The sequence below is a fragment of the Gossypium hirsutum genome, chromosome A05, assembly GCF_007990345.1.
Source record: "Gossypium hirsutum isolate 1008001.06 chromosome A05, Gossypium_hirsutum_v2.1, whole genome shotgun sequence".
Classification (NCBI taxonomy): domain Eukaryota; kingdom Viridiplantae; phylum Streptophyta; class Magnoliopsida; order Malvales; family Malvaceae; genus Gossypium; species Gossypium hirsutum.
In genome coordinates, this window is record NC_053428.1 from 1,819,335 (window position 1) to 1,840,218 (window position 20,884).

General features: G+C 30.8%; 4 protein-coding genes across 4 annotated transcripts; 1 reads left to right on the plus strand and 3 right to left on the minus strand.

The window, feature by feature from the left end:
* Positions 1–1,378: 1,378 nt before the first annotated feature.
* Positions 1,379–4,056, minus strand: LOC107907270 (uncharacterized). Its single transcript, XM_016834571.2, has 8 exons — positions 3,880–4,056; positions 3,663–3,791; positions 3,438–3,553; positions 3,065–3,146; positions 2,865–2,924; positions 2,677–2,784; positions 2,249–2,294; positions 1,379–2,023 (listed from the first exon to the last, which is right to left on the minus strand). The coding sequence occupies exons 1-8, from the start codon at positions 4,042–4,044 to the stop codon at positions 1,773–1,775; spliced, it is 957 nt and encodes a 318-aa protein (XP_016690060.2). The 5' UTR covers positions 4,045–4,056; the 3' UTR covers positions 1,379–1,772.
* Positions 4,057–6,084: 2,028 nt separating this feature from the next.
* Positions 6,085–6,411, plus strand: LOC107902840 (uncharacterized protein At1g15400). Its single transcript, XM_016828953.1, has one exon. The coding sequence runs from the start codon at positions 6,085–6,087 to the stop codon at positions 6,409–6,411; it is 327 nt and encodes a 108-aa protein (XP_016684442.1).
* Positions 6,412–8,418: 2,007 nt separating this feature from the next.
* LOC107907269 (uncharacterized) lies at positions 8,419–10,264 on the minus strand. The gene is made up of 2 exons (XM_016834570.2): positions 9,766–10,264; positions 8,419–8,731 (listed from the first exon to the last, which is right to left on the minus strand). The coding sequence occupies exons 1-2, from the start codon at positions 10,198–10,200 to the stop codon at positions 8,576–8,578; spliced, it is 591 nt and encodes a 196-aa protein (XP_016690059.1). The 5' UTR covers positions 10,201–10,264; the 3' UTR covers positions 8,419–8,575.
* A 2,890-nt stretch (positions 10,265–13,154) lies between these two features.
* LOC107903292 (uncharacterized) lies at positions 13,155–14,373 on the minus strand. Its single transcript, XM_016829313.2, has 3 exons — positions 14,066–14,373; positions 13,872–13,977; positions 13,155–13,646 (listed from the first exon to the last, which is right to left on the minus strand). The coding sequence occupies exons 1-3, from the start codon at positions 14,206–14,208 to the stop codon at positions 13,359–13,361; spliced, it is 537 nt and encodes a 178-aa protein (XP_016684802.2). The 5' UTR covers positions 14,209–14,373; the 3' UTR covers positions 13,155–13,358.
* Positions 14,374–20,884: the final 6,511 nt, after the last annotated feature.

Genomic DNA, 20,884 nt, shown 5'->3' on the forward strand with positions numbered 1-20,884 from the left:
AATTTATTGCACAACCATTTTAGAAATAAATTTTATTGCACCAACATTTACAAATTTTATTGCCCTCAAACTCTAATACTATATAAACCTTTAACCATATCATCTTTTTCCATTCAATTTCGTCCGTCTTTTCTAATTTTTATTCTCAATCTCTTTTACTTTCGATTTTCTAGTCTCTAGACTTCTAAAAATTTCTAAATTATTTTCTTTACAGTTGCAAATTATTTATAACAAAATATTTAACAAAATAAATTTAACATTATTAAACTAAACAAAATAATTTAGAATATATAATCTTAAATTACTAATAAATTAATTTTAAAATAATTACAAACACAAAAATTTATCAAATAATTTTAAATTACTAACAATTTAATTTTAAAATAATTATAAAAAATTACTAATTTTTTCTTCTTCTTTTTTCTTTTTCTCTCTTTGCTACTGGAGTGTGATGAGACTGCAGGGTGTGGCGCCCCTACAGCAGGCGCCACATATGGGGCCTACGGGTCAAGCACAACCCGTTTTTTACCCGAATTTTTTTAAATATTATAATAATAATAATATTAAAAAAAATTATTATTAAAATATTATGTCGCGCCTCTCTGACAGGTGCGACTAAAAAAAACAACCTATTTTCGTAAATAATCTATCTCACAACCTATTTTGGTATATAATAAAATTTTTAAACCCATATTAATAAAAAACCCGTATAATTGTTATTATACTACAATTTTATTTATATGACAGTAGGTAAATTGGATCAGGAATTATATGTGTTAAATAAAACATTTTTTATTTTTAAATAAATAATTTATTTATTTTAAATTTTAAAAAATTAATGATAAATAAATATATATATAACTCATTTTACAACTTACTGTCACCAAATAATTAAATCACATTAAACAAAAGTTACAATTAATTCCCATCAATTTATTTTAGATTTTGGTATCTAAAAATAATTGTACGATATATCCATTATTATTTATTTCAAGATATTATATATATTCAACTAAATGATACCTTAAATTACTATTATTTTAAAAAACAATTACTTACGTTAATTCACAATTTATCTATTATTATTGCATAAAAAAAGTTATATACTATTATTATTTTTGAATTAAACTTTGTAATCACAGTTGTTAAGTATCATTAAACCTTCTGAAAATATACATACATATATATATGTTTGAAGTTACAAGTATGATTACAGACACACAATTACAATAACAAATATTAAACATTCAAATAACTATTATATCAGAATTAATTATTATAAAGTAAGATCAAATTGATAAATGGAATATTTTCTATCCCAAGTTCACACATAATATAATTGTTTTAAATTATGCAAATTCATAACTGAACTGATCAATTTAACTAACTTTATTTATTATATCTAATTATTTTTAAATATATATATCTAAAGTAGTTGTCGTATAAAAAGTAGCTTTTCCCCCTATTTCACGAGTACATAATCAATGAACGTTAATGAAAGGCAGTTCATAAAAACTATCCCTCACAGAATGACACTACAGAAAGGAATAATACATGATTCCTTAAAAAAAAAAAAAACTGTTGCAATAAAGCTTGAATATGCAGTCCTCCACAATCGCGCTCATGCAATAAGCCAAATCTAAAGGTCAAACCTGCAATTGAAAAAGGATGAAATTATACCATGAATATTACTTCCTTTTAAACTTACATGTATACTGCAAACACCCATCCCTCTTTTGTTACTCATTTGGCCTCAACCTCATCTGCTCATATTATAATACCGCCATGTTCGATTGTGGAACACCATCTGTGGAGTTACTTTCACTCAACAGTCGCTCCACCTCCTCGAGTCTTTGCAACCATTTTAGTCCAAGATCACATCCAGCTGTTGCTGCTATTCGAAATTGTTCTTTTGCCATTTCAACAGGGTTCCCTGCTGGGTGGTCCACATTCTTCTTTGTTCTTTTGGCAGCAGAACCCCTCTTTGAACTAAATTTTGTTAGGCATTCTGGGACTTGAGCACCTAAGAAGTGACAGCAAGAATAGTACTTTTTAACAATTCAATCAGCATATGTCAACAAAAGTAAAATGTAAATCAAGCTAGTTGTCATTTTTATTGCAATATGTTCCATTTTTACCTTCAATCCGAGTTACACCAGCTAATACATGTTAATATGATAACTTCCTAAAAACTCACTAGCTATGGTGTCAAAGGCAAATCATGAGAAGGTGCATGTGTATATTTAACCTCTAAGTAGCAGAGATCCATATGCTATTGCTGCTCCAGCATGTCCCTGCATATATTTACAAGGATAGAAGGTAAATTTGTATACTATAGAAATAAAGTGGCCAAAAATAATGCAAAGATTATACCTTTTTAGTTTTATACTACAGCAGTTGCTTAAAATAATGAGGGATAACCAGACGTCTACTTCATAATTTAGATCATTGATTTTCAAGTTTAACTATATGGTTTTGTTCAATTTAGCTCATGAGGTCAATTAACAAGGTTCACAATTCCCAGTTCCCACAGCATCAGCACTCAGTTATAATGTTCAATCTGAAAAAGTCCTCCATAAACATTACTGACTAACAATTTGACAATCAAGCAATAACCATAGAGATTCACATGCAATAAACAAAACCACAAATTATAAGAACAAAGAGAAACCTTACTTTCTCTGATGCCCGGTGGAAACACCATAATGCTGAAGAAATGTCTTTCTTCACACAGTCCCCCGTCAAGTATACAGCACCTAGAAGGTAAAGAGCACCTGGATGAAGCTACAATATAAGGAGTTCTAGTAAGGTTTCGAGAGATATCATGAAAGCAGAACATACAAGTGGCTTCTAAAGACTTGTACCTGGTCTACAGCTTTCTCCAAATAATAGAAAGCTTGTTGATCTGATTGGACATAGTCATTCTGTCCAACATAATGACCATGATGTTAGAAAGCTAAAGATGTCATTTGCAGAAAGACTTAACAGCTCACTGAGGTGTACTCCTTAAAAGAGTTCCTCAACAAAATTATTAAAGAAACATTTTAAGAAAAATGATCCGAACCTCGACTCTTAGGCGACAACCCAATTCATATTGGGCGTCTTTATCGCCCATATCTGCAGCTTCTACTAACAAAGCAGCACCTCTATCATAATAAGGCCATTAGTTTTCCATTAGATTATTTAATCTAACATCTAATACAAACAGGATGAGATTACAACCAAAAAAACATTAACATGGAAATAAAACATAAGAAATCATATACATAATAGAAGGATGCTAACAATCATTGAAAATTTTCACATGCATCAACTTAAGACACTAACATAATTTCAATCAATGTAGCTAACAATGGTGAGAACAGAACATGCAAAATCTGAATTTTGTGCTCTCATAATTCAATAAAATAACTATTCAAGTTAATAACCAGACTTACACGGCTTTACATGCCCCAGGAACATGGTACTTCAAATGCAATTTGGACAGCCAATACCTAGCATGTGTATTGGAATTATCAGCTTCCAATGCCAACTCAAAATTCTCCTTTGCTGCCTAACAAAAAACATTAAAAATTAGGGAAATTAACCCTAAACAGAAAAAAGAATTGTTTATAATATTAGTAAAACGATAAAGAGAAGAGTTTCCACTTATTGTGAAATACCCTTAGGAGAGGGATGAGGCGTTTATCATTGAGCTCGCAGTAATCAATAACTCTGTCAACTTCTTTCAAAGCACTCCACCCTTTTGCTATTAACTCCATTGCTTTCTTGTTTCTGCTATGCATCTCCCTCTTTAACAAAAAAAATACAAACCCACAATTGTCAACGTATTGGGAAAGTGAGAAATTTGAAAGAGAAAAACAGAGAAATATGACCGACGTGTGGATTAAACTGAATAAAACTGAAAGTGGCATATTTGGCTGTTGATTTTGCGAAGAGCTGTCTCAGCATCGTCTCCCTAAGTGACTGAGTTTGTGAAGAAATGGCTTTTCTGTACTCTGTTTTGATGTTGTTGTTGAAGGTGCTCGAATGCAGTTGCAGCATTCCCCGTTTAGGCTTAACTTTTATTGGGCCAGGCTACAACTGATGGATAGTCCATTTCCAAGTGAAACCCATTATTTTGATATTTAAACAGTGAAAACTGGCCTTATTTTAGGGGTTTTTTGTTAATTAAGTTAAAAATTAATATATCTATACTTCAATACTATACTTTAAACATCTGATTAAGTCAATATCACAAGTTAATCGAATATAAATACAGTTAAAAAATAATTAAATGGTAATTTTTTTACAAAACAGATTTTATTATGAAGAGGGTGTTTTTATTTTTTTTATTATACTTTTATATAAAATCAATGATGTTATGATTTTTAAATATTCAACTTCATAACTTCGACCTCTTTCTCTCTTTTGTTTTTTGTTTTTAAATAAAGCTTATTTAAAAACTATCTAGTACATCTAATTATTGGGATAAACAAAAATTGCGATATCTTTTAATATAATTGAATAAATTTATCGTTAATTTATCATAATTTAATTTAAATGAACATCTCTGTCAATGTTAAACTTTTTACATGTCACGAGTCAACCAAGCATCAACTCAATTGAATAATAATGAAAATACTCTTACTTTTATAAAGTAAATTGTGTTATTTTAATGGTGTTTTTGTCATTTTATATCTTTTATGAACAAAAATAAAAGTATAAATGCACATAATAGAATTTGAATCGAAACTTTTATAATTTTTAACATTTGTATTTTAAGATTCAACCAAAACATCATTTATTAATCGTATCAATTTTTTTATAATTATATTTTCTACATAATTGTATTTTTTTCCATGCCATAATCCAAAATTTATCACTCCTAATTTTCAATTAAAATGCAATATCTTTAGCAAGTGGCTTCAAAAGGGTAAATTTTCATTTTTAATTATTTAAAAAATTTAAAATTATAAGTTAACACGATGTTAAAATTGTATCTTAATTCTTTAAAATGGTAAAATTTTAATTTAATATAAATGATAAAATTATACTTTTACCCTTAAATAGAAAAATAAACACACTTATATCACATTAACAACAGTACTAATATCAATCTATTAAAATTCAATGAAGTCAAAGATTTAGTTATTAAACATTGAAAGCCAATTTCTTTTTATTATTTAAAGTTAAACCCATCAATTATTTGAATATTGTTTTTTCTAACGTAACAATACACTTGACCTTGGAATAAATCAAACATGGATCACATTTTTTTTTATTTACATTGATTAAAACTTCCAACTAATTTTATTATGATTTGTAGTCAATAATTCAAGAAAATGTGTTCACAAAAAGACTGCCATGTTAGACTTAGCCAAAGCCTTGGCACCTTATTTTAATTAGTTTGAATTATTCAAATGCTTACTATCTAATTCAATCATTTAATAATCCATTCATTACACGGAAGTGTAAATTTAAATCAAGAGTTTAATAATAAAAATACCATTACCAAAATTTTATTTTAACGTTTAATTCAACAACAGATAAATTATTGAGCTCCTTTTAAGTTATTTTTTGACCGATCTAAGTACTTAAATTTTAAATTTCTTACGGAAATAAGTATCTGCCTTAAAAAAAATCCAGCCAACGGGATTGTGCCATGTCATTTGAAAAAGAATAAATAAACTATAAAATACCTCAAATACCCAATTTTAATGCTTCTGGTTAATTAAGCCTTGTTTTAAAGCAGGTATTTCAAATTATAGACCATGAACTATAAAATAATTTCCCAGTCGAAATCTTTGAATCAATGCTTTAAAAGATTGCAAAAATTGAAGGTACGTATAATAAAGTAAAAAAAAAAATTCCCAAAATCCCATTATTTTATATAACATTTGTTGGTTAAATTCCATACTTGTCATTTTCCTTTCTCCTACTCTCTCATATACTTACAACACCACATTGAAAAAGTCGTATTTCATCACGCATCTTTGGACTCAACGTCCCTCCACCTTGTTCCAATAAAAACCCTCTAACAACTCCCCCCCACCCCCACAAAATTCCAGAACAAGAAGGGAGGAGGAGGAGAAGAAGAAGAAAATGGATGGTTTGCAGAGGTCTACGACGTCGTTTAGGAGACAAGGGTCGTCGGGGTTGGTATGGGATGATAAGTATTTATCGGGAGATTTGAACCAAATGAGGGCTAACGGCAGTCACCAAGAAAATAAAGAAAACCGAGGGTCGTCCCACGGTATGATGAGACGAAGCCGATCCGACGGAGGTAGCGGAAGTATGTACCGCACGACGAAAGCAGCATCGCCTAACGTTGACCCTCCTTCTCCGAAGGTATCCGGGTGTGGTTTTTGTGGTGTTTTTGGCAAACCGGAGGCCGCCAAGAAAAGGAGATCAAACAAACGTAAGTCATGATGAATATCATAATACATATAGCTTAATTTTTGTATATGTTTTTTGAATGTGATATATACGGCTTATGGGATTCCCTTTTCCAATTACGTGTGTGCTGTGCTTAGAAAACATGTAGAAATTCCATGTGAAAATCATTTCGTTAAATTGAAGGACACAAACCTCAAACTTATGTCTTTTGGTTTGTTTTTCAACAGCTTATGTTTGGTTATCGAGTTGCTTTCTTTTGTGAGCTTTGGGTTGATTTTTTTTAATTCCTTTGTATAAATTTGTTCGTAACGTTTTTATGCATTCAATGTTTCAATGTATACCAAAAGAAAGTTATAATTTATTAATCTATCACAAACCCCCCATTAGGAACTATTATTTTTCTTGTAGTTGGTAATTGATAAGGTAGCCGACTTTTAATTTGTTTGTTACCCAATAGTCTCTGCAGTTTAATTGATTAGCTGCCGCTCACCGATCCTATCATCTATCACCTAAAATGCCTCCACATATGATTTTGCCACCTGCCCTTCCCTCTTGTTTTTTTTAATGAAGAACAAATTTAAGTATGATTAGATGGGATTTTCTACATCTCTCTTCATCTTTTCCCTTCCTTATCTTCACTTTGACATAAAATAAAAACCAACAAGTTTAGATGAGACACAAAATATGGTATAATTCTAGAAAATGAATTTTCCCATGGTTTTTTATTAATAATACCCATTAGCTTAGACGAATTTAAAATTTTCCCAAAATTCGATCCAATTTTTATTTTTTTTGGAAAATAAAAAAATCACTGATTTTTGTACTTTATTTAATTTTAAATTGGATGATAATGACAATAATCATTGTTGGATCGTAAATTTTGGATGAAATTATACTCTTCATACATATGGTTGTTAACCAAGTGATAACCAAGAGAATTTTTTTTAAAATTTTACAATAAAATTAAAATTATTGTTTATTAGGGTTTGGCTTAATGGTTTATGTGCGGACTTGATATTTATATTAGAATTGTTAGATATATGATATGTTATTTTAATAACTAAATTTAATTATTCAGTGATATATAAATACAATAATTGATTACGATTCACACTAACCTTATATTAAAATATGATATTTAAATTTAAATTAGTTATTTAAGCACCTCCGGTTGTGGTGAGTTAAGCTAGTACTAGTCATGTCCAACACTTTTAAGCTTCAAAATCTAAAACCGATTATTAGAGGACCTAAAAGCATACAACAACATTAATGAACTAAATTTCAAACTAAATAATATAAATATAATTTTCTAACATAAAATCTAAAATTTATATCAATTATAATATCTCTTAATTCATTCACTATTATTGGGTTAGTCAACGTACATATTTCATCATCGGTGGCTCCCTCTTTGTAAGGAAAGATTAATAATAAATTAAGATTACCCCATGCCCAACGACAGCTACTCGATTGAATAAGACCAAGAGAAAGACCCAAATTCAGACCCTCGCAGCTCTTCATAATTAAAGTTACGTTAAATGAACAATCCGATCCCTCCACCCATCAATACTCAATCTATCAGCAGCCACAGATGGGCCAAAATGGTCAAAGTCTGGCTCCAAAACATGCTTGCTACAAATGCATGTTTGCGGCCGATTTGTGATGAACTTTTTTTAACAAATTTTCTGATTATATCTCTTCCTTTTTTACATAATTACCACAGACTCTCTTTATTTCATAACTAGAATATAATGTGTTTCAGTATACTCAATTTTATGTCTTTCTATATTGATAATAATGCATTTTCTAATATTTTCTTGAATAGATTCATTTTCAGAAAAAAAAAAGTCAGTAAAACAACGAAAAACTATAACCTCTCACTATTTGTATGAAAACTGATGTAAATCTAGTAGTTAGTCAAATCTTTCCCATCTAAAATACTATTATTTAGTATTAAATTGTTATTAGGTATGCAAATTGTCTTATCCTTTGAATTATTAATGGTTGAATCTATTAGATTATGAGTCATCATTAAAATAAAAATAATTTGTGTAGGAATTTATAATAATCTTTCACAGTTATACTAATACAGTAATTTGTTTAAAAATTTACAAACATCATGCTGACAAAAAAAACATACAAAATTTTAAGAAAAAGAGAGTTTTTGATTAATAGCCTTCAATTTTCTATTTAACTCTTAATTTTCAACCCTCCTAACTTTTGTTTTAAATATTAAAATGTACAACTTCTCCATTGAGAAATAAAGAAAGCAACCTGTTGAATGTGTGACAAATGAGCCGAAATTTGAGCCCACAATACAATGCCAGGCCGGTCCATAAACTTTATCAAATTCCTACATTAGAGAAAAAGAAAAGAAAAAGTAGTAACCATGAGACATACATATTAGGAGAAAAAGAAGGTAATCAAAATGATTAAGAGCTCATGAGACAGATTGGACATAATTTGACATTATAGTCGTTCTACACATGCAAATGACTCAAAGAAGGTAAATAAAAAAAAAAGAAGATTATTTGATTATTAGAATATGATGCTGTTTGTATTTGATAATTGATATGAGTTTTTGAGGTTCCTCTTGCTGGTTTTTACACATGGGCTGCTGGATCATGATCTGATCTTATTATGGTTTCCCATACTCGAGGTTTCAAAGCTGAAACTCTTTTATTCTACTGTATATACGTGTGTGTGTAATTGACTGAAATCTATTTCAATATTTGCAAGCATAGTTAATGTGAAAAATCCCCAAATTTGTTAGTGTTGGAAATATTATACAGGCTTTTATATTAAGTATTATTGTATTTTGTTTTTATTACATTAAAAAATGATCTTTATACATCAATATGAGGTGCATGCTACACGTTATGTGTCACTATTTAGTTATTCTATCAATCACACTAAATTTTAACAATATAAATAGATGAATTTTTTAATAAAAAATTAAATTATTTTTTCATACAAAGATTAATTAATATATTTTTAAATAGAAAAAATAAAACCTTTACACTAATCTTACGGCAACACAGTAAACACAACCGCTTTGAGCCAACAGATCAGTAAGTTAATGTTTTGTTTATAATTTTCATGATTTAACTTTTTGAAAGGAATGGCAAAAAAAAGAACACCTAGTCAATGGTTCCATGTGCCTCTTAACACCTAGATTCTGCTGAAAGAAACAGATCAGAAAGAAAGTCATATAATATCTTTTTCTTGCAGAGTTATTGTCTCCTTCTTGTGACTTATGAGGTTCCATGAATAATCCTCTCAATCATTCAAACTCAGGCAATTCCAAAAAGAAACACCAATAGCATATATATTCACAAACAACTTCGATTTCCAAATGTGAAAAGAATTGTTAAAATTGAGACATACCTTCTTGATGTTATAAGCGACGTGCCTTGAGCTAAACTTCTCTAAGCTATCGTAAGTTCTTCTGGCACAGCGGAAGGCATGCACTTGCATGAACCCTGGCATGTCGGCAACCAAAACTTTCACCTGAAGAAACGAAATCGCTGATGATAAATTCGTTTCAATGTGGGATACTGACTTTCTTCCTTCAACAACTACCACCTTTCCTCCGCCGCCTTCCTCTCCTTCGGTACCTTCTTTTTCGATTCCTCTCCGGCCAGCTTTCTCTATAGCATGACCATTTTCCAGTTTATTCAACAATAAACTACGTGAAACCGGCTTGTTGTTATTTACCAGTACAGCAGGCTCTGATTTCGGCTTCTGACTTTTAGCATTGGACCTATAGAAAGTGCTCAAGAAATCTCCTAATTTCTTATGCTTTTTCTCTTTGGAAGCCATTAATCTTTCTCACTCTCTCTGTGTCTGGTTGTAATAATGTTGTTTTGGTCTATGAAGTCAAGCCACGAAGGTGCATGAATATATATAATGTGAGCAGGGGTGGTGTTGGGAATCATTAGGCAAAAAGAATACCCATATACATAAAATAATAATGATTAGAAAGTGGGTGGGATTAATTATATAGGCAAACCATGTGTTATTGCCTGTAATGAATTAGGATAAATATTTGATGGGTTTTTTTCAATCAAAATTAACTGTCTATGTGGCAGTGGCATATTTGTCTCCAATGAGATTGTTTACTCAAGAACCAGCACCCATATGGACTCACCTTATACTGCACCGTCTCTTTCCATAAGCTACCTAACGAAACTGTCGCTTTCAGACTATTATTAGAGATATATTGCAATTAGAATCTAACCAAAGAAGTTTATAATTAGACCAAAATCTATGATAAAATTGGATTAAACTACAACTAAAATGATGGGTATACTTCTGGTAATAAAAGACAGAAAGCCCAAGATCAACTCCTGGTTGATGAGTTTGCAATCTGTTAAAGAGATTGTGGTTCTATCTAATATATATAATTCCACAAAGGTATAGCCACCTGTTCTTAGTCTGGCTCTAAACTTGTTTGCTTACAATTATTTCACCCTTTGTGATTTAATTTGTATAATGTTTTCATCAACAAAATATTATTTCCACATATTTATGTAACTGGGTTTAAACATAAAGGGTAAAATATATCATTTGCATACGTCTTACCATATGTAGGGGGGCATATAAATTTTTTTAATAAGACAAGTCAAACTCATTATCATTGAATACAATAAACATTGAAATAAACTGAATCATTTAAATTTTAGAATAATTATTCTATATACACATTATAAAAATTGGATGAGTCACGTAGATGGGGTGGCATTTGAGGATGGACCACATAAATTCAATTTAATCATTCTATTTATTAACATGTCAGTAGTCGGCTATTAAAAAAACATCACTTCAACCAATTAAAGGTGAAAAGGCTACAATTATTTTAGTTTCATCCTATGCCATAGTAGCACGCTTCACACTGCAACGTTCTCTCGATTTCAGTGAAATCGACTTCGAAACATGGGCACAGCATGTGCATTTCTTAATAGTTGATTTTCACTTTCATCAAATGTTTTATAGTAATAATATAATTGTTCAAATTTCAAATACACATAACACTGTAATGATTAATTGTAATTTAATCATCAATTTGAATCTCACGAAAAGCGAATAAAGAAAATTTCAGAATTTATTAATTAATGAAAAAGGATGGGGATAATATTTTTTCAGTATGTAATGATTTTGAGGCTATGATATGGTGTACAACAATGGCCCCTCACATATTGATCTTTGGAGACAAGCGAAGCCAGAGACCTTAAAATTATGCAATCATATATTTATATGTTCTTTTCTTTCAAAAGTGTACCTAAAATAAAATGGCATGACATGAATATTGATTGAAATTTTTGGATTCTGGTTGTTTATCCTTAGAATAATACTAATCATTTTTAGTTTATGTTTCATGTAGGGCTTGAGCTTACAAAACTGAGAATGGCCCCCTTATTAATTGTTGCCTAAAAGCACGACACATTTAACCATTTTATTTGGATGGTCGTTGATTAGGAAAAAAAATGGATACAATTATCATAAACATTTTGTATTAAGAGTTAAATTATTATTCAAAAAATAAATAAATTAATTAATTTTTATATATTAGATCAAAGAGTAAATTAGCGTTTTCTGTTAAAAAAATTATTCATTTTTATTATTAAAAACTAATGTAATTAACAAAATAACTAAATAATTTTTATCTCAAGACAAGGACAAATTAAAGTTAAATTAGTTTTTGTCTTGTTCTAGGTCTTGAGACAAGAACCTTTTGTCTTGAGACATTCAAACATCGAAGTTAAAATAAGAAAACAATGGAGGTTTGTCTTGAGACTAATTTCAAGACTTGAGGACCTTTTTCTAAAGGCATAGGCTCCAAGGTCTTGAGACATGATTTCCTTAAGACATGATTTCTTCGAATCAAAAATACCAAAAATAAATTAAGATCTATCTCGAGATATGGAGATCCCTATTTTGAGATATCATGCTAAAATTTGATATAAAAAGTTGAATTTGAATCTTAACTTCGTTTTTAACCCCGTACAACCCCTGAATATACAAAATGTGATCAACTGGTACTCGTATACTTGATTTGTGAGTGTATACTGAGTATGAATGGATATTTACTTGTTTGAATATTTCGATACTTGTTAAATGATATTGAATCAGTTAAATGATAAGGTTGGGTGTCGCATTTAGTAGTTCGTGTACATCATTATGATATACAGAGACCAGTTGTATGATATTTTAACAGAAAGACCAATTTACTCTTTGATCTTACATATAAATACTAATTTATCATTTTCTTTAATAGAGAGTTTAAAATATAATCTCTCTTAATGTAAGAATTTTCATTTATGAAAAGAATCTTATTTTACTTTGATGATAAATTGATGTTATATATTTCTATCATTCAAATATAGATTTTTATTTATTTACTTCATTTTATGTGAGTGTAGCATCACGATTCCTAATAAATTTTTTTGATATAATTACTAGAACTACCCACAGTCCCTCCTTAATTTTTATATAAAAGAATAATACACTTCAATGTAATCAAACCTACATTCTCCTACACTATCAACAATACCTATACTAGTATTATTCAAATATAGATAACACATTCAATTCATTAACTATATAATTAAAAATTCAACATACCTATAATTTAGTGGTTATTATGCTACACAATCTCCTTGGCAAGTATTTTTCTTGAAACATCTGTATTTAGTGTACTTGTAACTTATTTTCAAAAATAATATAAAGATATCTAAATACATGAAAACTTTTTTTAGAAAATGAATATATTAATATCAATTAAAAAATCAACATCTTTATATGCAAAAAAAACAACAACAACATCTTTTTCTTGGGTACAGTTTCATTCATAAACAGCACAACGGCCTGACAGGTTAAAACGAAAGATGTTGTCAGGTTGGTCAATTAACCAATCTTAATTAACTAGTTTAGTCGGACTACCCCATTAATTTCTCCAAAGAATATACGAATGCCATAAACTAGATTTCTACTGCATGCTCAATCTTCTGCACCTGCAATTGTACTTGCTGTTCTTGTTGCCTTTGTCGTCGAACGTTGCGGTTGGTCAGCGAGCATGATGACTGGATAGAATCGACCGGCAATGGGGTTACAGGGAGGATATCGCAATTGCATAGCTCAATCATGTAGCCATTGGGGTCGTGGAAGAAGAGTTGATCCACGCGGATTCCACCTTCTTCCACACCACTCGTCACGTATTCTATGTTCAACTCTTTCAATTTCTTCTCCAATGGCGCCATGCTCTCGCACTGCATGCCAACGAAAAATTTACTTTCAGAACATAATAATATACATTGATTTCAACTACTTATAATCAAGCCAACCCGTACTCAAAAACCTCAGGCTCAATTGAATCTCACTTTTAATCTCGCTTAGCATGCAATATATATTTTTTAGGAAGCCAATTCGATTTTTATTAGCATGCACTATATATGTATTACACACACACACACATATATATATATATAACGTACCTGGAAAGAAATATGATTGTTCTTGGGATTTATACCGCCAATCTTAGGCATGCTATCAGGGTTGTCAGATTGAAGAAGATGGATGCCAATGCCATAATTGAACAGCCTATCCAAAATCAAAACACCATTAATTAATATTTTTAACAAAGAAAAGAAAAACATGGACAAGAGACTAAGATTCAAAGTACAATTACCATGCACCAGAGAAATCAAAGGAACCAGGTCTCTTTACGGGAAAGAACCCTAAAATATTTTGATAGAAATCTACAGATTTTTCAACTGATCTGCACACAAGTGAAATGTGATTCAAGCACTTCAACTGTAGAGGATTCTCCATCTGTCTTTTTTTCTTCGGCTCAACCAAAAAAAAGGAGAAGAGATTAAGAAAATAAGTGTTGTTAATTCTTTTATATATGCAACGGAGGTTGAGAAATGGAAGCTAAAGAACCGCAGGAAAACGAATGAGTAAATAAATTAAAGAAGCTTTGATGAAGAAGATGATGAGATTGGACACCGCTCTACCTTGCACCTATTTATAATGACCAAATTTGTGTGGAATTTCATTTTCCCTCTTTCTTCTAAGTTTGGTTAAACCCCATATTTATCCGTATCTTATCATTAGTGCTCTCACACGTAGATGCCACGTTTATAATTAGAGAAAACAGCGACCTAATAGTAAATCTTGATAATTAATGCAGACATGTAATATTTTCCTTAATTGTATTTAGAATATTATATATCAGCTACGAGGGTTCCGGATTTAGTGCGACAATTATCTTTGACCACCGAAAACGATAGACTTACAAAGCTATATAGCTTTCTCGGACAGTTGGTTGTGATGAGACAAAATGCTTTAATATTCAAGAAAAAACGAAGTTGGCTTTCCTTTACTTCCTTCAAGATTACAATCCAAATTGGTAGAAATTTACAATATTCACTGTTTCAATTTGTGCTAGGAATTTTCTTCTTCTTCTTCCTTGATTCTTATCCCCAAAACACAAGCTTTTGATCCTTTCAAAGTATAATATCTTTAAGTGATCGCGGGCACTACACTATCTATTTTACCCATGCTTCCAAGCCTTATCCTGATCTTAAGGTTTATAAACCTCTGACTTTTTTTTTATTTTTATTTTTCTTTGATACCTTATATTATACATCAAACATTAAAAAACAATTATATACCTAGTATTTGTATTTAACAATTGTTTGACGTTGGTTTTGGTTAGTTCAGCCTATTTGACGTAATTAGGCATAAAAAGAAATAGTGGTCATATGCACGTAACGCGTCTATTCAGCTGCTGGATTGCCTCATAAGGTATTGAATCAATGGATGTGAGTAGTTTGATAAGATTCCAAAGGGTAGAAATTACTAATTTAATGAAGAAAATTTCCTGAGACAGACGAAGAGCCTAATAAACGGGTGAAGAGAGTTGCCTTTGATCTACTTTTTGGCCAACAAATTATATTTAAGTTTATTGTTAAAAGAAATTGATTAGTAATTAAAAACTGGATTAACTGTGGTAATAAATTCAACGATTATTTTGTGTGTGGTGGGGGGGGGTAGGTAATGTATATGAAAAAATTTCAGAGTCGGCTAGTAAAAGTCTACTAGAGAAACAGGGGACAGAAGAAGAGTAGTGTTTGCCCACTCCATTGAATGATTGAAATGCAGCTATCCGGGAGAGTTTGAGTGATGAAGGTCTCAACTGTAAAGCTGTTCAAAGTCTGCTACAAGCCTACAACCAAAATCTTTTTGGGCTTCTATCAGTGCGGTCCTTTAAATTGTAATGCTAAATATCTTTGTATCCTGATGGAGGCCATAACTAGACAGGTTGTAGATCATTTTTAAGCTTCTTGTAATCTCATTGGTCACTTTTAGTCAATGTTTGAAATGATCCTCATAACTCACGATTTCAATGCCGTTTACCAATGGAACTGCCGTACTTGCAACTTGCCAGACTCTCTTTTTTTAGTGAGTCGAAAATTCATTTAACATAAAAGCAAGGACATGGGTCAAACCCAAAGACTTGACCCGTAAAACCACTTAGAAACCATAGTGACCTAAACACCTCCGCTGTTACTTTGGAGGACGGGAGAGAGGACCAAAGTTCGGCAAAGCGGCAGTTGTACTGGCCGAAGAAACGCGCCTCCAAATGAGGCCAATGATCGGAACGCACAGAAAACATCGGAGTCCCCACAGTACCGAAGAGATCTCCAAGCAACGAATGAGCAAAGGTTGAGTCACACCCTTGATGGACCAACCATGATAGCCACCAGGCAATGCCTGATGTAATTACACCGATCGCTGTAGGACACCATCACCATTGGATGTTCGTAGACAATGTCAACATCCTAACAGTAAGAGCAAGGGCCTCGAAAAATGAGCGGGAAGGAGATGAAAAGAAAAAGAAAAAAACAACAAATGGTGGATCAACGGCTACTGATGAAAGAGAAATAGGGGAACCCCTTGAAAACGTGGCACCACCTCTCGCAAAGGAAAACAAGCTAGCACTTCGAACGAGCGGCAAGGTGCTCATTAGTGTGGCTATTACCCCTCGTGTTTTATCACACGCTAGGGACATGGTGTTTGGATTGTTTGGGCCGAAAGGTATTGGTCTTTGTTCTTCTATTAATCATGGGTTTAATTGGGTCCAAGATGTTGACATGTTATTTGGAAATTTACATTTTGGTGGTAAGGCAGACGGGAAAAACAATATTTCACTTCTGATACTAGCAAGAACCTTGATGTAGATGAAATGCCTGAGGCTGAGGTACAAATGTTTGACGTGAATAATATGACTAAAACAAGAAAAGTTAAGTCTTTATATGAGATCGAAAAACAAAGAATTACAAAACTTGAAATCGCAAATGAGTCTCTATCTGACTTTGATTTAGAAAATCGCAAGAAAACTTTTTTGGAGTGAAGTTATAGATGTAACAGCTATGTTTTGTCTTTGAGCTAGGTACAATGATGAATCGGGTCAGTAAATAGTGGTGAATTTTAAAATTTGACTAAATAGAAATTTTGAGTATTAAATTAGGAAATACTTAGACTTAATAGGAAAATTAGAAAATATATCCGAGATAAGAAAATTTAAGTAGAAGTGTTAGACTAAATTGAAAGAGTATAAAAATTGTTGTGGTTGAAGTAGGAATTTGGAAAGCTATGAGAATTTATGTAAGTAGTGTAAAAACAAGGAAGAACTAATAGGAAATTTTGCCAAATTAAAATATGATTCAACATGGGATTGCGAAGATGATTAAGGGTAAAATAGTAATAGTAAAATAAGATATCTATAGGTGTAATCATTAGTGTCAAAGTGTAAAGATGATGGGCCAAAGGACTAGTTCAATTTAATGTTGATTTGGTATATACATATAAACATGTGTTTATTTTTGAAGCTTTATTATGGCATGTTAAATTGATGTTTAAGTATTCATAGACTAGGCAAAATGGATTAAATTAAGTATGTTTATAAATTGGACTTGAATAATGCTTTGATGCTTTGATGATATGTTTTGATGATATAAATGTGATACCAATGAGGGTACATTGGTTAGACATCTAGGATGATTGTTTTGATATGATTTGAATATGTTTGATTGGTTTTTGACATGGATATTATATAATACGAAATGTTTGAAATTTATGTCTATTAGATCGGTAAACTCAGATAATATTCCGTAACCCGGTTTCGGAGAGGGATACGGGTTGGGGGTGTTACAAAGCAGTTTTAGAATCAATATTGAAGCCTAGTTAACAATATCTAGGCCTAAGGTATTGATACTTTCATCAAAATTTTGAAAACTTAGAGTTTCAGAATACTATTTTGGTATTGATACTCATCAAAGAGTATAAATACTTTCATATAGGTATCAATACCTCATGTTTTAGTATCGATACTTGTCCCTTTTATTGATTGAAGATCATATTTAAATCATTTTTAAACATACTCGGTTAATCAGTAAAGCCCTTAAACTTTTAATATAATGTTATTAGATTGTTTAAATGAAAACATCATTATTAAATGTTCAAAATACCTAATGATTAGCCAATATCGTTTTGGCACAAAATGTAATATTCTTATATATGGTTTTAAGGGTCAAATCGGGTGTAGGGGTGTTACAATGAAAATAGTGGAGTTTGGTAAAAAGTTGGGATTACGTGTTTAGCTTAGGGATGTTATCTTTTGCTTGAGCATTGTCGTGTTTATTACTTATGTGCTAAGTGTAGGTAGGTGTCACGGTTCGCCAAAGAGTAGCACACCCCATGGTGCAAAAAGAGGCCATCATGGTGCAGAGCAAGCCACTCGAGGAGCAACAAGCTCGGAAGGGCGTAGAATTGAGACGGAAGAGCCTAAAATGTCCTGGAACATGGTGGAAACTTCTAGTATGCGTTGGAGAAGTCTAAAAGGCCTAAAAGATTCCGAAAGGTTATGGAAAGGGCTAGACCCTTTTGGAATAGGGTAGAAGGTTCTAGAAGGTCTAGATACATCCACTTGTATAGATGGAAATGTTTTAGACACGCAATATAGGTCGTCAGATCGAATAGATCTTAGCAATTGGTTTTGGAGGCCTATAAATAGGAAGGTTCCGTCCTCAGTTGTACATATTTGGCTTTAATAATGAGAATCCTCCTAGCATTTCTCCCAACTATTGTGTGCTTGAGTGTTTGAGTGTAGAAGCTCTCTTGGTGGCTTGTTGTAGACTAAAGGCAAAACTAGCCTCAAGGCAAAACTAGCCTCTTTCAGTAAAGATCGAAGGTTGTACTTAAGCTCATTGTCATAGGAACCGAGCCTAAGGCCACATGTTGACAGAGCTAATATCTCAACACGTGACATATGCTTGATGTGGGTCGTATTTTGTTTTAGGTTTCATTAAAGTCTTGCTTAGTCCCTTGTTTTGGGATTTTAATAATCGATTGAGAAAAAAATTAATGTTAATCACTGTCAAAGTTATTAATTATTATTACCAACTATCATAATAATCTAGTTTTTGGAATCGAAATCAAGTCCTTAAATAATAAACAACGTAATGTGATTATTTTCATCTTCTAGTTTAATGGAAGCAAGACTTGGTCAACAATCAACCCACCTTTACATTTAGTACAATGAAGTAAGCAGTGCACACTATTTTATATTATCATATATAAAATAAACAAGATACTTTATATATAAAATATATAAGATCATTTCAAAAAATAAAAAATAAAAAATAAAATATTATAGATAAGTCATCAAACTTTTAAATAAATAAGTTAACAATTTCAAATAAACAAATTTAAAATACATAACATAATTTTACAAAATAAAAAACGATAAATATTCACTTTAACTAAAACCACCAGAAACATATTATGAAATCAAAAGCTATAAATACACATATTTCCCATTATTTTCTCTTCGCTTCTACTGTTCCCCCACATTTTCCACATTTTTTTTTCATTTCCATTAAATATGTGCTTCCTCACAATTTTTTCCACATTTTCGTTTCTAAGCTAAAAAAGTTGTTGCAAACATTACAATGCAATTATGAAATTAAATAAATATTTGTAGAGCCAAATCAAATGAACATTTTGTGTACCATTGAGATTGATACTTGGGAATAAATCTTTTTATATAATTTTAACTATGTAATATTTTTTTAATTTAATAATTTTGAGTTTTTTTTATAATTTATAGTGTTAAAAAATATTTTTAATTTATTTTAATAATTATTATTTTTGGTTGCCTAATTAATTTTTAATAATTATTAATTTTTTTTATAGTTTTGCAATAATCCGAAATGATTTGGATAAACTTTTATTCAAAATAATTTTAGATGTTCATGTTATTAATTTTTACATTTTTTATAAATTATTAATATTTTTTATTTTTTATTTTTTTAAAATTTTAAAATTATATATTTTTATTATTTTTTAATAAATTTATAAGTTATTTTTTTATAAATTTGCATTCATTTAGAATGAATTTAGACAAATAATTATCTATTTTTTTTTATAAATAATAATTTATTAATTTTTTATTTAACATGTCACATTAACACGGTTAACGATAAAATTGGTGAATAAAAAAAGATAAAAATATAATATTTAATTTAAAATTGAGTTAATATTAAATTTAAAATTTTTATAATATTAAAAAATACTACGATTCCTTAATTGGTTGAAGAAAATTTTAAATAAAGATAATAATAAAAACTTATAATAATTACAAAATTATATATTAACTATATGATTGGTCGGCGGTGAATTGAATCAAGGCTTAAAATTAAGGCTTAACTAGAAAAATCTTGAGCCCAAAAAGTGGGTCCAGCGAAACCAATACTATTACAGCTTGTTTGGTTGGGTGTATTGGCATAGCCAATACACCTCTAATCAGTGGGTCCCACTTAATACCCCTTTAATACTTTGTTTGGTTGAGGGTATTCTTATTACAGGTCTAATCCAATACTGACCTAATCCTCAAAATTCACGGATTTGTAATCCCACCCTTTTGCTCAGTTTAGCTGCTGTTTCAGATTACCCTCCCTGTTTTACCCCCGATTGGCTTCCCCTTTTCTTTTGTTTCTTCCTTCTGTTTCAGTTTAGCTACTTCACAACTTAGCCGTTCCTTCTATTTCTTCTTTCTGTTTCAGTTTAGCTGTTTCTTCTGTTTCTTCCTTCTGTTTCAGTTTAGCTGCTTCACAACCTTTTCTTTTCTTTTTCTTTACAACACAATTTACAACGGTGGTAAAGAGTGCGTTGCAGGCGATCCGTGAGAGGGGTCTCCGCAGTTTCTTAAGGGAGCTCAAGGATGATGGCTTCACGTTCGTAGTTCCACTCTCTTCCTTTCTTTTGTTATTTCGATTTCTTATAATTTCTATTGTTTCTTCGATTCAAAAAATGGATAACCCACCTTATTTACTGATTTTTTTCCCTTTCCTTTCCTTCAGGAAATGCTTCTTCGATGGAAACCTTCTGTAAGTCTAATTCTGTCTCTTATTAATAATTTCCAGCTCCTTTTTTCTTAAAT

Excerpts from the sequence above, each read along its gene's own strand:
- LOC107902840 (XM_016828953.1), top strand. The coding sequence starts at position 6,085 with ATGGATGGTTTGCAGAGGTCTACGACGTCGTTTAGGAGACAAGGGTCG.
- LOC107907269 (XM_016834570.2), bottom strand. The coding sequence starts at position 10,200 with ATGGCTTCCAAAGAGAAAAAGCATAAGAAATTAGGAGATTTCTTGAGC. Across the intron at positions 8,732-9,765 it reads TCGCTTATAACATCAAGAAG|GAATTTGATAAAGTTTATGG; the intron begins GTATGTCTCAAT and ends TCTCTAATGTAG.
- LOC107903292 (XM_016829313.2), bottom strand. The coding sequence starts at position 14,208 with ATGGAGAATCCTCTACAGTTGAAGTGCTTGAATCACATTTCACTTGTG. Across the intron at positions 13,978-14,065 it reads TTTGATTTCTCTGGTGCATG|GCTGTTCAATTATGGCATTG; the intron begins GTAATTGTACTT and ends GATTTTGGATAG. Across the intron at positions 13,647-13,871 it reads ACAATCATATTTCTTTCCAG|TGCGAGAGCATGGCGCCATT; the intron begins GTACGTTATATA and ends GTTGGCATGCAG.
- LOC107907270 (XM_016834571.2), bottom strand. The coding sequence starts at position 4,044 with ATGCTGCAACTGCATTCGAGCACCTTCAACAACAACATCAAAACAGAG. Across the intron at positions 2,925-3,064 it reads GTTGTCGCCTAAGAGTCGAG|AATGACTATGTCCAATCAGA; the intron begins GTTCGGATCATT and ends TATGTTGGACAG. Across the intron at positions 2,295-2,676 it reads TCCACCGGGCATCAGAGAAA|GGACATGCTGGAGCAGCAAT; the intron begins GTAAGGTTTCTC and ends AAATATATGCAG.